At 48.2% G+C, this 15,609-nt stretch overlaps 1 protein-coding gene across 6 annotated transcripts in view; it reads left to right on the forward strand.

Moving 5' to 3' along the window:
• LOC105279217 (teneurin-a) overlaps positions 1-15,609 on the forward strand; it is a 458,941-nt gene that overhangs the window by 408,287 nt on the left and 35,045 nt on the right. For all 6 annotated transcript variants that reach the window (XM_011338851.3, XM_011338852.3, XM_011338854.3 and 3 more), the window contains one exon: positions 15,304-15,581. In XM_011338851.3, coding sequence (XP_011337153.2) covers positions 15,304-15,581 — 278 coding nt within the window. The remainder of the gene's footprint in view (positions 1-15,303; positions 15,582-15,609) is intronic.

Here is a 15,609-nt window from a genome sequence, read left to right on the forward strand (position 1 = left end):
TGCAATTGTAACGATATTATAAGCATCGCGTGATTACATTCACATTCTTGCATAATTCCCTCCTTTCGAGGTAATTTTTAATGTTAATAGTTTCACGAACGATAAACTCAATTAGAACATGCGTATTTAAACGCAACGTCATTGGATTTTAACGAAAGTTTAACATTACCGGCTGCGTAATGCATACAATCGCAGATTCGCGCAATATCGCACGTGAGCGAACTTGACAAGAGAGACAAATTATTATCATTATACCGCCTTATGATTGACGGGGGATGCTTCATGTCGAGGGATGGACTGCTAGAATGACAAAGCACTCACTTGAAGAGCACAACGCGCTTCGCCTGCTTACACGTTACGCTAATACTGTTCGTACAAGTTCCTTCGAAAGGACGGTTATGAGATTATATTATGCTTGAATCAACCCTTGAGAAACGCACGTGAATCGAATTGAGGGTGAATCGAACCAAAACTGCAATCGTGATAATAACGCCACGGCAAACACGTACCTGTCAAAGGCTCGTCTCGTCAAGTAGCCGCGTACGATCATCACATCGTACCGTGCATCATGTAAAAACGTATGTAATGTCCTATAATGATCGTCAATACGTCGAATATATCGATCGCGAGCAAGAGACGGTATTCTTCCGACGCATTTGTCAAATATACGGCGGAGGTGCGACCAAATTGCGTTCTCCATTCGCTCCGGTCCCTTCGCGCCGCATCATCGCGCCCGCTACCTACGTTTCTCCGCATCGTCGAGCGCGCTCCATGAAAAATCATCCCCATCGATGTGTGTTATGCGCGGAGGGTAAACGGTCCGCGGTGGCGTTCCGCGCAGCTCGCAAATGGCGTGAACGAATCTCGTCGTAAACGCGCGTTGCTGCCGGCACCCTGGCGCTCTACTAACGCGGCGTCATCATCATCGTTGGAGAAAGAAGAGGAATCAGTCTTCGAAGTCTCTTCTCTCTGTTCCTTTCTCTCTCTTATTTTCTCTCTCCCTTTCGGATCGTTGTCTCGGCGCCGCGCGTCTCATTTCTACGAGCGTGTCGCACTCAAAATAATGACGCGCCGCGGTGAGACACGGCTCGCTGCCCTTCGACCCTTCCCCAGGCCCATCCGACCCGAAAGTCGTTACGTCTACGTATGTGGAAACGTCCCAACTCCCGGTCGCTATCTCTCTGCAATATCCTCCTAAGATTTTTCTTCATTACGCCCGACGGCCTCCTCGCTTTCTCTCGGCCGAGATGAAATTGAGTCCCGCCTTCGTCGGGAGGACAAAAAGCCGGCGAGAGGGTGGATGAAAACGAAACGACGGCGGGGAAGCATCGTGGTTTGCAGTCCTAACTAAAAATATCAAACGATGAGCGCGGTGCGCTTTGCTTCCCGCTTTTCTACCTCTTGCTCCCAGGACGACGCTTCGCGAGGATGACGTCGTCGAATTCGGGGTCAATGGGACGATCGAGCTTAGCGGAACGGCTGGAAGAAATGTTCACGGGCGATAGGTACCACGAAGATCTTCCCGCGTCTTGCGAGATACGTCTTTATCTGCCGTCGGGATTTTCTTTGAGGCAAGCGATCTTTTCGCAATCCCTTCTTTTATTTAGTGCATGAGTTTCAGACATTTTTCTATCGATCAAAAGAAAGTTATTTAATATAATTCCATCCTTTTATACGATTTCGAAGTATTAATATTAGAGTTTTCGAAATTGTGAATTATGACATAGATAAAGAATGCTATTTATTTATTATGGAAATGAAACGAACATTTTCAAGAGAGATAAACTCTATGTATTTAATAAATTGCATGCATTTAATAAATAAAGCAATCAGACTTGTTGATTCGAATTTAACGAAAAATATGGAAATGTGGAGAGACATTTTCGTGCATCTTTGTGCCGAAAAATATATAACTTGTTATCGCATCGAAAATTTAAATCAGGAGAAATAAATGCATTTCCGAAAAAGTATGTCTGCATTTTTTAAACATTTCTTCTTCGGACGCAGGTAGGGACCGAAACAAAATGCAAAATAATCTTTATGGTATGACCTTAATATCAGATTTTTCACAAAGTAATCTAAATACCCAGATGCGAGCTTTTCAATTAGGAACGTTTATCCGATTATTACATCCAAATTTAAATTGTGTATAGTTCATAATCTATCACGTATATTCATGCGATCAAATTATGCGGCAGGCACACATTCGAATATTCCACAAAATGATTACGTAATTTGCGTATAGAAAATTAATTTAGAGGATTAAACGACGATACTGTTACAAGAATTAATGATACTACGTACCGAGCAATGGTAATAATTTCATCATTTCCTGTAACGTTCCTTCGTATTCTTCTTTTTCTCTCCGCGTATTCTCCGTGTAGTCGATTTGTCCGTTGCGCAACTTCATATTCCGGCCTTATAAATATTCAGAACCGCGAGAGCTTCATACGATAAACAAATAAAAAATGAACGACTAATCCAATTTAATCGAATGTCGCTGGGGACGCATAAAAGTTAATCGCTTGAGTGTAGAGGATCCGAACTAGGATCCGAGGAAACGCGCGGCGACCGATGAGGGGTGAAGCCACGTCGTGAGACGACAAGGGAAAACAAGGCGGAGGAGGAGAACGAGACGGCGGCAGGAACAGGACGAGAGGACATTTTTGCATTATCGTCACGTGCGCGGTCTTATTACCGGCACACGTGGTGTAATATTCTTCCCCCTTCATCTTCACATCGGTTTGCGGCTTTCTTCTTTGGTCCTGGCACGACTTCACGTCGGCTCATGCTGTTAGGGATGCGACAGGCGGTTCATCGGCACTCGACAACGAATAGAGCGAGAAAGAAAGAGAGAGAAAGAGGGACCGAGAGAGTGAGAATGCGCGTGGCAAGAGGGAGACAAGAGTCGTGAGGGTGAGAATGATCGAATGTTGCCAAAGTTTGCGAGGAGTCGCGAGGATGATACATCCTTCCCTCCTTACTCGGGGTGGCTCTCCTGATCTCGCACCCTTTCGATTTCTCCGTTGTGCGTGGAGGGATCACCGCTCCGAACGGTGAGAAGTTCGGCGCGAAGGTCGGAAGGGGGAAAGGGGGGAAGGAGGAGTGTTGCTCGTGATCGCAGCTGGCATCGTCGTCTTCGTCAGCCTCCACATCTCCTCACGTGTTCCACGCGTCTCCGCCGCTCTCATCTTCTCTTTTCCTCCCCTTCAAAGGGATATCCGTGTCTCGCAATAATGGCGCACAACTCGTACGGATTTACACAGCCTTCTCTTTTCCTTCTTTGCCGGACGCGACTGATCATCCCTCTGCCGTCGTCGAATCGCCTGCTCGCCGTCTCGTCTCGCGTCGCGAGCGACGTGGTGGTCGCGCGGGCGGACGTGCCTCGACTTGGAAGCCGGTACCGGAGGTCGTTACCTTCTGATGGGATCCATAAAGGCCAAGAGCCATTTTTAAGGGATACGCCGCTAATACGCTGCTACCGGCACCGCGCCCCTTCACGCGATAACCATCGAGATCAAGTTTTTCGAGGAGGCTCGTTTAGAGGCGAGCAGGAAACTTTACCCCCACCGACAGTGATGTCGGATCGTTCTTTCAGCCACTGATAGTATATCTCCCCGCGGGAACAATGTTTCACGAATATTGATATATGTACGCAGTATCCGTTTAATTTGCCGACTCGTAATTACACGGCGGCGAGCCCCGCCGTCTCTTTTCCATCATCGAAGGGAAAATAATTTTTTCCTGGCATCGATAAACAAATGCCTTTCTGATCGGATATTATACATGACGCATTTCAAATTTATTCACATGAGAAAACTGAAGTTTTTTGGTATCTTGTTCTTTATATCGCGGAATTTCGATTATGCGTTTCGTTCCGTTTTTAAATTATCTCTTAAAATGAAGAGCTGCGAAGTATTTTTCTCTGTTGCGATTTTATGCCGGGCGTACAAAAGGATTGAAATAATTGTCTCATGTATCATGTTCATTTACCGAGCGCGTTACACGTTACACGAACGAATTCTGATCTCGAAAATGGCGCGGCCGCCTCTTTTACACGACCGTGCGAGAGTGACAAAAACATATGTGTGGCGTGTCCTTTGTCACGTTTTCGCGTGTGGATCGTTAAATCAACGAATATAATGGGAAAACTTGAAAGTTCCCTCCGCGCGAGAGAACACGGTATACCGCGTGCATCTTAACTTAATCTCGCAAACTGACGCTCACGACACGTTTAGCGTCATTTTCAGCCATTAACAATGTACTTTCTTCGAGAAATATACTAAGGAAAGACTCAACACAGACAGTGCAACGGAAAACTTGCGCAGTATCGTTCTTTCGTAACGTTTGCGTGAACTTCGGATGTTGTTGGAGTTGCGCACTCGAGGGAGAGTTTAGGTAAACCGTTAATTTCCTTACTTTTTATAAAACTTTATCTTTAACAATATAAGCCGTTTCAGCAACTGGATGTATTAAACGATAAAAGTCACGTTTGCGTTTTAAAACGCGTTATTTACAACCACGCGTAATGGACTGGCCGGCACGTGATTTTAAGCTACCCTCGAAATCGAATCTCAGAATAATGATTCCGGACGCATACGGGAAACAATTTCATTAACGTCTGTAAATTGCGCGCTTGGTAGTTGCGCGATGAATTCGGTCGAATCGATGATATTTGAGGGATGAATTGTGGATTGTCGAGTACATCTCGCAGGGGTAAGAGAGAAAGAGGAGGTTTGCGCGGTGAAATGAAATGCTGCGAATATTGATCCTCCCGTCGATATAAAATTGAAAAAAAGCAAAGAGAGAGAAAGAGAGAAAGAGAAAAAAAGAGACAGAGAGATGAAGCATGTTATCAACCGTATTAGCGATAATTATTGATCGCTTCCGAAATGTCCCGCAAGATCAAAGCGATCCCCCGAGCGGTGATAACACAATGGCGGCCGTAAATTTAACTGATTGTAAATTCGTTTCTTTGACGAATTGGCACCGGGAAATGGCGAGAGATCGATCGGATTAATCGACGTCGATGAACGTGCCGCGAATACTCCCGCGGACGCGTCGCGCGTTCGTTTGCGCCTCCCCTGACGCACCCCCGTGGAAGATTAATTTCGTTCCACGCGAAAGTCGATACTTTCGATGCATCAGCAACCGTCGCATTATGCGAGAAGAATATGCATCTCGGTATCTGCCGTATGTACGTCCGCGAACAAATCTCCGCCTCTCGGTACGTACATACGGCTCGAATTCCTGGGCGCTTTATGTAGATACAGCGTCTAGAGCGGCTACGTAGCGTGTATATACGCGCGTATATCTCTCCCCCGTATGTATGCACGTACGTACGTACGGAAAGATGGTGTGTTCAGAGGAGCTTTTGCTCCCCGATGCAGAACCGCTTCCGCCGGCTCGCGTCCACTGCATTATTCAATTCTGATCGCTCGCAATAAAGAAACGGAATAAGGGACGCACAATCGCCCTAGCACGCTGCCGCATGGATCGCGGTGGGCACGTACGATATTTTTCTCGCCAGGCAAACCCTTCGTGCATCCATGTTGCACGTAAAAGAGCATACACACGTGCAACGTATGTGCTGCCGTGTTGCACGCGTAACCGGCGATGATGTACCGGCGTGAGTATCGTTTCGCGATTTCCTTTGAACGACGCGTGTTTCTGTCTGGAAATTGCATCTCGCAGGGAAGCAGGGGTAACAAGAATCAACGTTTCCCGCGAGCGGGGAAAAGTGAGGGAAAGAGAGGGAGGGCGCTTCGATTTTCAGTGGATCTGCCGCGGTATCCTAACGGAAGGCATAATATAAAACGGAATTATTTCTCTGATTCCTGTTTACGGTCCCGGTAACACGTAGGTTTACTCTGAAAACAGCGATATGTCAGAGAGTGAGAGGAAGCGCGATACCTTTGACGCGCGATGCGAGGTAATTGCGTCGGCGAAGATTGCGCCGATCAAGTTTCACTGGAGGAGAGCTGCTCGGCGGAAATAAACTTCGTCGGCGAACTCGTTAAAGAATGTAAAAACGTGCCTCGCCTTTGTACTACGCGAGACCCGGAATCTCTCTTTCTCTCTTTCTCGTCGGGCATCCCCTTTCGCGATGACGTCGGAAAGCGGAAGGCGCACTGCAACGCGATACCGCGGAATCTTTGCAAGTGCAGTCGCTCCTCTCTCTTTCTCTCTCTCTCTCTCGTTCGCAGAGTTATTACAATTCCGTTATTACTATGGTTTTGTACGGTTACTGCAATTCCCGGCAATCGGATTATTTTGCTGAGACGCGCTTGCGGCGGCTGATCTGGCTCGCGGCTGTCATTTCGCGATTCTTATTAGGGAACCACCACCGAGCTCGCCATTCGGTGCGGAGACGGTTTACGGGCAAAATCGGCGAACTATTGACACGGAAATTCCGAGATAAAGAGAAAAGTTCAACGAGCGGCGGTCCGCGGAGGGAAAAGATGGAAGAGGGAAACAGAGATGACATCCCTTATCGAGGCACGGGGCCCAGAATAGCTCGAGAAAAATTGGATTTTCGCTTCGGATACGCCGCGGCGCGCCTGCGAGAGGCCGACGGGGGATTCCTCTCACGTCCTGCGCGATTTTATCTTGCAGAAGCCCAGCCGCGGAGTGATGCTCGAGATTCGCAGCCTCGCAATCGCAAGACCGCGAGGGCGGGAGGGAGGAGTCTCTCTACTCGAGAAGTGATTTCGAGGCTAATGCACCGCCGTATAAAGATAACACGAGGGGGTGGAAACATATAGAGTCTGCTACCCTCTTGAGCGCAGAGCGGGGTAGCGGCGGGTGCCGTCGGCGATACTCGCGTTGGGCGGCGCGGGGGCATCTTTATCGCGGAATTATGCGGCACGACGAGTCGCCGAATTCGGACCTCGTCTGTGATAAAGCACGTCGTGTCCGAGAGGAGGACCGGCGCGGAAGTCGGGAATCGATGGCGACGGCCCAAGTGGGACTCGAGGAACGGAATCGCATTGCGGAAAACGATAATAAAAAATAGTAGAGCTATTTATAATGGCGAAATAAGGAAATAAAGAAAACTTACGTTCAATTCTCTTTGGTCTCGATAAATTCTGTCACGATGCGACAAGCGATTTCAAGATAGAGAAAGAGAGAAAATGATGCATCGCAGCAAAAAAATATAACCCGAGGAAAGCGCGCTCGCCCCCGTACAAACCGGCGGCGCACAGTCGATGATACTCACGACGGGAGAATCTTTATCGTGAAATTATGCAGCGCGACGACGAGTCGTCGACCCCGGATTTCGCCCGCGATAAAATAGAACGTGTCCGAGAACGAAATTTCGGAAGGAGCCGTCCGCTGCGATCGGGACGAAAATACAAAGAAGTTCCAACGTAGGGTAGAACAAATGTAGAAATAATCTTTCAAATAAAAGAAGGTAAAAAGAAAACGCCATACGCGCACTGCGTGCGGATTATTCGAATACGTCTTACTAAAAGATATGATATTTGGATCAATTAAAAGAATATTTATAGAAAAAAACTTTGCTCGACGATGCTAGATTTCGAATAATATGTAAATTGCTACAATTGTAGTTAATTTATGTGTTGATTATTTTTCTTGGTGCATGCTGTGTTTCTCTTCCTCCTGTTTCCTCCATTAAAATTTAAATTAGACTGATTAATATTATTCTTGTGTTACAAATAATGTTTTTGTTGTATCTTCTTAAAGTCATTAGAAATAAGATAATAACAAACGGTAATGCTTGCTTTCCGCGTAACAATTTGTTAATATAAGAAAATTCTTTTATCGCTCGCATGATAATCACATTTTATTTTTTGATATCTAATTAATTAGTATTATTATCTTTATAAAGTATTTATAAATTATTTTAATTAAATTTTAATTAAATATTTTTTAGGTCAATGCGATTTACAAACCATGAACATGCATTATTTTATTTTACTCTCCTCAAGCATGAACTACTGTTACAATTAATTATTATTAAATAAAATTAAATTACAACTTTATTTGAGCGCTCCGCGATTAGGTTTCTGGAAATCCATCGTGATTTATGTGTTTCTTTCGACTATCTTTACGACTTAAACTTTCGATATCTTTACAATGTTTAAACGGACTTAATTTATCAAATTTATTATACATATACGACATTTTGTGGTTCTTTGTTTGCACATCTCATATCTAATTCAACGCTGCAAATGCATAAGAAGCGCAAACAGACCCGAGCTTCATCCAGTGACGGTAATTTACGAACTTCTCGCTGCAACCGCTAATCGCGGATGCTCGTTAAACAGATTTAACGACCACCTTTTCCGTGCGTAAGATCGTATCGCGCCGCGCATTTAATTGCCCAGAGCTCAGCGCGCGGAATTATATTCCCTCCAGCCGCGAAAATCGACGCGCCAGATCCAGATTCGCCCGTACGAAGAGACCACATGGTCACAAATTAAAGCGCGTCGAAATTTGAAAAGCGATTTCGCGGCTCCTTATTAAAATTTCAATCGGAAATTAAACCGACGGGCTCTCATCAGACGTATTATGCTGTTACGCGATACGAAATAACGGCGCATGCGGATACATTTACGATAAAGTTATCCACGTTGAACGCACGTTTCCACAAAGTTGCGCGACGTGAAGGGATTCGAAAAATGCTTCGTGTCCGCGCATCGCGAACGAATACATCGTACGGAAGTCGCGCACTCGTGCGTGGCGATGCAACTTTTATAATAGAAGCAATAAAACGATCGGCACGCGAGTTATCGGGGTTCTCTCTTTTTATCGAGATTGGCGCTGGCGTGGATTCCGATTTCTCCGCGCGTGCAACAGCGGAACCGTGCAGACGCATCCGCCCTCGTTTTCGCCCGGTCGCTTGCACGCGCGCGCAGCTGGTGTCCTTTTAACACGACGCCGGATGGCAATAAACCACGGAAACTGGTCGGCGTACGCGGCTGGCGGAGAAGAGGAGACGCACAGGATTTACGCGGGATTGTATTACTAGGCGGGGTGTAGCCAGCTGCCCGGTGTCGCGTTTTATAACGTTACGACTGACATTAGCTCCGGTGTGTCTCTCTCGTGTTACTCTTGCACGTACACGTATGTGGGCCGCAACGGGCGCGGCAAAACCGCGCGGTCGGCGTGGCCATTAACGCCACTGTTCTTACGGATCATTCGCGTCACGAAACCTCGTAGCCGCCCCATAGAGACTGGCGGATGTCACCGTCTAAAGATAGCGACGACAGTTTACGCGACAATGGGCGCGGGTAGTAACCCTCTTGTGAGACTCGCGAGAGGAAAGCATATAATGCCACAATGTTACTGTATCATTCTAGTCATAAACGCGCGCGCGCGCGCGCGAGAGAGAGAGAGAAAGGGGGGAGGGAACATGCTCGGTGATTTTTGACGATTACAGCCAATTTAATGTAATGATATTATATAGGCGCGTACACGCGGATGGACATATAACCGTATCAGTTTCAGCGCGCGAGGGAAACATTCACGGGGATTTCATTTCGCGATATTACTCAGGCTTACGGTAGCTTTATGCGAAATATGAGAAAATCCTCAAAAATGATATTGCGACATAAATTTCGCCCGCAGCAATCTGATAACTTCTTGCGGGGGTATTACTCGGGCTTGCAGCTAGTTTGTACATGATGTATAAAAATATGCGGGGATCCGCTTTGTCGGGAGATTTCCGGAATGCAAACTCATGAGGAGCGACTTGTACTTAAGTTCACAATTTTCCCCGTCCTTCTTCCACCGTCTCATTTTTGCGCGACGTGAATTTATCGATCTTCTCCTCACGATGACCTGCAAAATTTCCAGCTAGACTTGGCATGGAATATCTCGAGAAACCTCGCGGTCTACCGTAACGCCGGTTAGGTTTAGTTCTCATCGGGAAATAACCCGCGTGTGCCATTCGCAGAGAACATTTTATTTCCCTCAAACGCGCGAACGTAAAATCAACGCGCGGAATAGGCAGCGCGCGTACGCAAACGCGAAGCTCAGCCGAGGGATAATAGACGTAAAGCTGCACTGTCGAGCGCGTGGAGTTTACGAGACACCCCGCAGTCTTAAAATCGCAATACCGCAGAGCCTTCACCGGGTACGGACGCACGTCTCTCTGAATATTCAGCGGTATCGCACCTATTATTATCGTATGCCGGGGGCACGCACACCGACGCCGCCGTTGTGTCTCGCGTGATTCGCAAACGCGAGGCGGTACTTCCGCTTGTCTCTCTTCCCCAATTCTATCTCCCGGCGCGGTAATCGAGCGATTAAAATTATAATTTCGGCGTAATCACGCCGTTCTATTACGGCACGCGGGCGGGCGTGGCGTCGCGAGCGGATCTAATTAATATTAAAAGGCCGAAATTAATAATTAGGAGCGTCGCGCGCACCAATGACGCGAGATCGACCAGGGTGGCGGCTGTCGGAGGGCACGGCTCTTTCGGATACACGCGTGGTTCGTGCCCTCCGTGGAACAATGGCACGAGAGAGAGTGTAGACTTCATTATCCGGCCCGGGGCGTGTTAGCGGCGATCGTAATTTTTCACTCCGAGAGTGGGATTCAATTTCAACTGCGGCGCGTCGTGTTACCTACGCATCTCTCGCTTCCTGCCTCTTTCTTTCTCTTTCTCTCTCTTTTTCTGTCACCTTATCTGCCCTTTGAAAACGCGCACAAATAGCGGGGTGTCGGATTTTTATTAGGATTCTTCCTACGCGTACCTCCCGCAGGGCTGCGTAGCGTTCCCTTCTTTCCTCCCTCCTCCTTTCACCTCCGCAACAACGACGACGACGACGACGACGATCGTCGTTGCCTTGAGATAGGTTCCGTCCGCGCGACGCGATCTCTCCTCGAGAGAGATCGCAGATAAACGGCGCCCCGTGACAAACGATCGAGTATCAGCGACCTCCGAGATTTTTCACGCCCCTCCTTCCCGCGCCCCCTTCTTGGAAGGACCATTATGTTTTCTAGTGGCCGGAGACTACCGGAGGGTAACGTTACCACGGGTTAGGCGTCCTCGCTACAGATGTTAGATACGCTGGTTTAATTTCGGACAAGAGGTTCCACGGAGGAGCGGAGGATGGATGGATACGTTAAGTTTTACGGCGAATGTATTTATTATCAGGCGCACATGCATACAAAGAGGGAAGAACGATGCGTCCCGGAAACGCGAAGAGAGATATTTCAGCCATAGACCATTGTTCCGTTATTAAGCGCTGAGTGTACGCGATTTGAAATGAAAAATCAAGAATGAGAAACAATATAAATAAAAAATATGTACATAAATAAAAATAAAGGCACGCGTTAGCATAGACCGTCTACGACTCGATTCAAACCGAACAGGGGTGGCGATTTGGAAGTCCCTCGTGATATCTAACATCGAGGACCACCCCGCCGCGTTTTAACGAAGGACGCGCGATGGGGAATCCACTCGCAATGGCGTAGGAGCTCGCACGGTCGCTGTTGGTCTTGCGAGACTGAGTATACACGCGTTACGTCATAATTGGATCACACGCTCGATCCTACCGCCAGCTCGCGCAGCTGAAACAGTCCAATCTTCCACTCAGACGACACTCAACTCAATATGTGGCAGCAACACCGCTCGCAATTACCTTTTTAACTTCCAATATATCAGGCAGCCCGTTCAATTGGTTTAATCGGTGGAGGTGTTGTGCACGTCCATGTCCAACGGTCCACCGTCGGTCCTCAGCTCGGTCAGCGGCTACCTGCTCGAATGGAAGGACGGTCGGGATCCCTTCGTGACCGGACTACGACTTAACTTGGATCAGGAACGTCCTAACTTGGCGGCTACAGGGACTGCGTAATCCGCCGAGGTCGCCGCTGACGATCAAGCTCGTCGACGCTCCTCTCGACCCACTTTTGCGTCGGTTAAGGGAGCGTCCGCACGTTTTCGAACTTCCTGCCCGAAAGTCGTGCCTACGGTAACTTCTCCCTTTAGTTTTGCGCTTACGCGGCTGAGTTAGATTAAACTGTCACGGGAAAAATCGCGAGCGATTCCTCGAGACTTTGCGGCGCGCTTGCGAGCTGCAATCCGCGGGATTTCGCAAATCTGCGCGACGCACACGGAAATTTCGACCCATACGTCGTGCTCCGGAACGTTGACTCTGTCAGTATCAAGACGTAACGACATTTTCCGTAATTACTAGTACCAACAGGAAGTCAATACCAACTCCCTGTGATATTGCTGTGATACCGCGATAACGCCGCAATCTTGCGAAAGCACTTGGGCCACATTTGTCTCGCGTTTCCTCCGCCGTTACGAGCGATAATTAGCGAGGAAGGAGCCATGCATCGTGACCGACACGCTGGAGGACGGTCCGACCGGTAACTTAATCCATCGTATCGATTAGGAAATATAACCCAATTTCAGCTAACCGATTTACTCGCACAAATGGATTAACCCGGCTTTGGAGAGGGGCCACGGCGCGAACGCGCCGAATTGCTCCGTTCGCTCCGTTCTTTCCCGATGGTGCATCCCCGCCACCGCGCTCCTGCAGAGTAGGCGAGGAGTCTTTTCTCGTTCATCTTGTTTTCAGCCACTCCCCTCGCTTCATTTGTCTGTTACGTGCAATCAAGAATCCGGTTGTCCCGACCGGAGCGCCGTACATCTGTCCGATGGCTCTTAGCCGAGCCCGGGGAACTAGATTTATTTGTCTCCCCGGAAAAACTCGCACGGTACCTCAATTCGGCAAGTTCGGTAGACGCGGAACTAATCGCGCCGCATCGCAAATTAATCGCGGGGAGTTAATTAACGCACGGAGGAGAGAAGAAGCCGGCCTGGCAAACTAATTTGATCCATTTAATCGATAGAGTGGCAGCGACGAGTTCGCGCGAGCTCACCGCGGAGGCCGAATTATTAATATCGATATCGAATGCACAGTAACAATACAAAGCAGAACGATTCTCCATTAATTGCTAATTCTGTCGGTATTAAATAATTAATTTTCAGAAAATTTATTTCCGGATCGGAGTCGGCACAGAGTGGAACAGAGTAAGGGGGTGAAAGGAAGCCGCGGAAAACCTGAAACGCTCGGTGTATTCTGCAACCGTGTAGTTTCATTAAATCATACCCTTTTCGCCGGTAATTGAATTATGTCCGGAGTGCATCCGCTGCTCCGCCGTCGGATGATTCGGGGATCGAATAAGACTATCCTTGGCTGTCCTCCAGCTGCTTTTGAAAAAAAATCCCATTATTTCACCATTAAGCTTTTTCCTTGGGTGATTTTTGTCGGGCGCCAGGCACGCCGATACTTTTAGCAAATTAATTTTACGCCGCGGACTCCGTTTCTAAGTTAATGATGCCACGGAAAAAGTAATATTTATTGCGCGGGGTCTTTCCTCTCCTTCTCGCGCGGCTTCTTCTTTCTTTTTTTTTCTTCCGCGCCACCGCGTAAAAACGCCGGGAGACTTGTGCCAGTGATATTTTTTCACGTCGTGTCTGATTGCTTCCTGCTCCGGGAAATATGAGCGGACGTTTATAGGATCGCGAAACGCCCGGGGTCTAAGCGCGATTATTTATGGTATTTGTCGGACCGGGTTTGTTAAGCAACTTATAAATTGCGCGAGGCGCGCGACACATCTCAGCGATCCCCGCCGAGGGGAAAGAAATCTCGTCTCTGAACTCGGCGAGATATCCGTCGCGGCTTAGATCTGGAATCTTCTTTCGAGAGATCCATCATTTTTTGCGAAACGCGACTGTGAAGTCTTTCTGGGTTTGAGCGATGAAAAATGGCGAACTGAAAGAGCAGGCGGATCAGATATATCTTGAAGAGAATAAAATTTATACGGCAGAGCCGTTCTTAAATCGTCCCGTGGACGCCTTCGAAATTATAAAAAATAAACATTCCGAACCGGAGTCGCTTCTGTCTTTGCTGGACGAAGCGAGAGGAGTGTTTGTCTACCGGTTATTTAAACGTTATTAAAAAGGAGATACGTTCGGGACGATCGACATATCCTGAATATTGCCTCTCGGAAATATCTTCCCCTAAGCCACTTTAAATCACTTCGCCTATATCCCGTAAAAGTGAAACGTTGCCTTAAGGCGATAAGTTCGGGATTAAATCCGACACTCCGACCAGTTCCTCGTCGGTACCTCGTGTAAAACCTTCGGAAAAGGCTTCGACCGAAGTATTCGACCGAACCCAACCGAGCCGTCGTGTTCGCGGGTTTTATACGGTGTGAATTTTTAAGCGGAAAATCCAATATTGGTGGCGCGGCAGCGTATTGTTAAGTTTCCGCTTGTTTCCTTTTTCTGGTCGCTTCAGCCCACCCTCTCTCTCTCTCTCTCTCTTTCTCTCTTTCTTCCTTTCCGACCCCACCAGACGTTCTGTCAATCGAGTTATTCTTACGGGATTTACAGCCGTGGCAAAGCGAGCGAGCTATACATTACGACGGCTCGCATAATGCTATTCATGAGTCGCATGATTATCGGAGAAACTATATTTATCCCGGCCACCATATTAAATCCCTGTTTCGACGTTGGCCTTTCATCCCGGCTGGTGCCGAGCGCGCGTTATCCCGCCCCCTCGATAGGGGATCGCGGGACGAAGATAAATATCGTCGATGATGAAAATAAAATCCTTGACACGGGTCCGACGGGTACGGTCTTAACTCTGTGTCACCCTGCTCTCCCTTCTCCGTTCATGAAGCGTCACTTTCTGAAAGCCCACGTGTTTCGTGCATCGACATCGCACGCACGTACGCATGCATGCAGAGCCAGCGTGTTGGGCTTAATGGTAGCACTTGCATCTTTCATAAGCTCAGGCGTTATGTGCATCCCTCAACGCATCGCCAATGTGTTTTGATCCGCGCGTGCATCCCCGACGATTCTACTGCACTTTCGCGCCGAGCAGATCCACGCCGGATCATCGATTTATCGTCCTCGGAGCGATGTCAAATCAAGCGATCGCCGGGGATATACGTGCGCGCAGTCACATTGTTCATTTATTAGCCGCCACCCTGAGTATTGGCACGTATTTAACTAATAATCAGAGGTAACCGAGATGCAGGGGGGATGCCAATCGGCATCGATCTCATTCCGATTTGCACTCGCAATTGCGCGCACAATTCGTCAACGAAACTTGGAATCACTCGCGGTGATCGATGCGTCGAGGAGACTTAAGTATCTTAATTTAAGCGCATAAGTACCTATGAATATACCTGTGTATGCACATATATTAGTATGTAGTGTGCACCACGTGCAACTCGGTGACGTAACTCACGACACCGCATCTCAGACGAGCAGCAGCTTGACATCGATTGCCTCCCGATTGTTTCAGGCTTCCGCCACCGCAACAGCAAGTGACGGTGGGTTCTCTGGGCGGCGGTTTAGGTGGCGCCGGAAATGGCGGTACCGCAACAGTAGGCGCGCAGGGCCAGGCGATGGTGATGCCGGGTTTTCCGCTTCGCGCCGCAGCGGTGCCGCACTACTCCCCGTACTCGCCGTCGCGCTTTCACATCGACAAACGCTGTCAGCACAGGTGCTCCTGGAAATGCTTCTCGATCGCGCTGATCCTCGTCACCGTGGCACTCATGGCGATGCTGGCGTACTTTGCGAGTAAGTAATCACGTTCGTGGTACCTAGG

The sequence above is a fragment of the Ooceraea biroi genome, chromosome 5 (genome assembly GCF_003672135.1).
Source record: "Ooceraea biroi isolate clonal line C1 chromosome 5, Obir_v5.4, whole genome shotgun sequence".
In the NCBI taxonomy this organism is placed as follows: domain Eukaryota; kingdom Metazoa; phylum Arthropoda; class Insecta; order Hymenoptera; family Formicidae; genus Ooceraea; species Ooceraea biroi.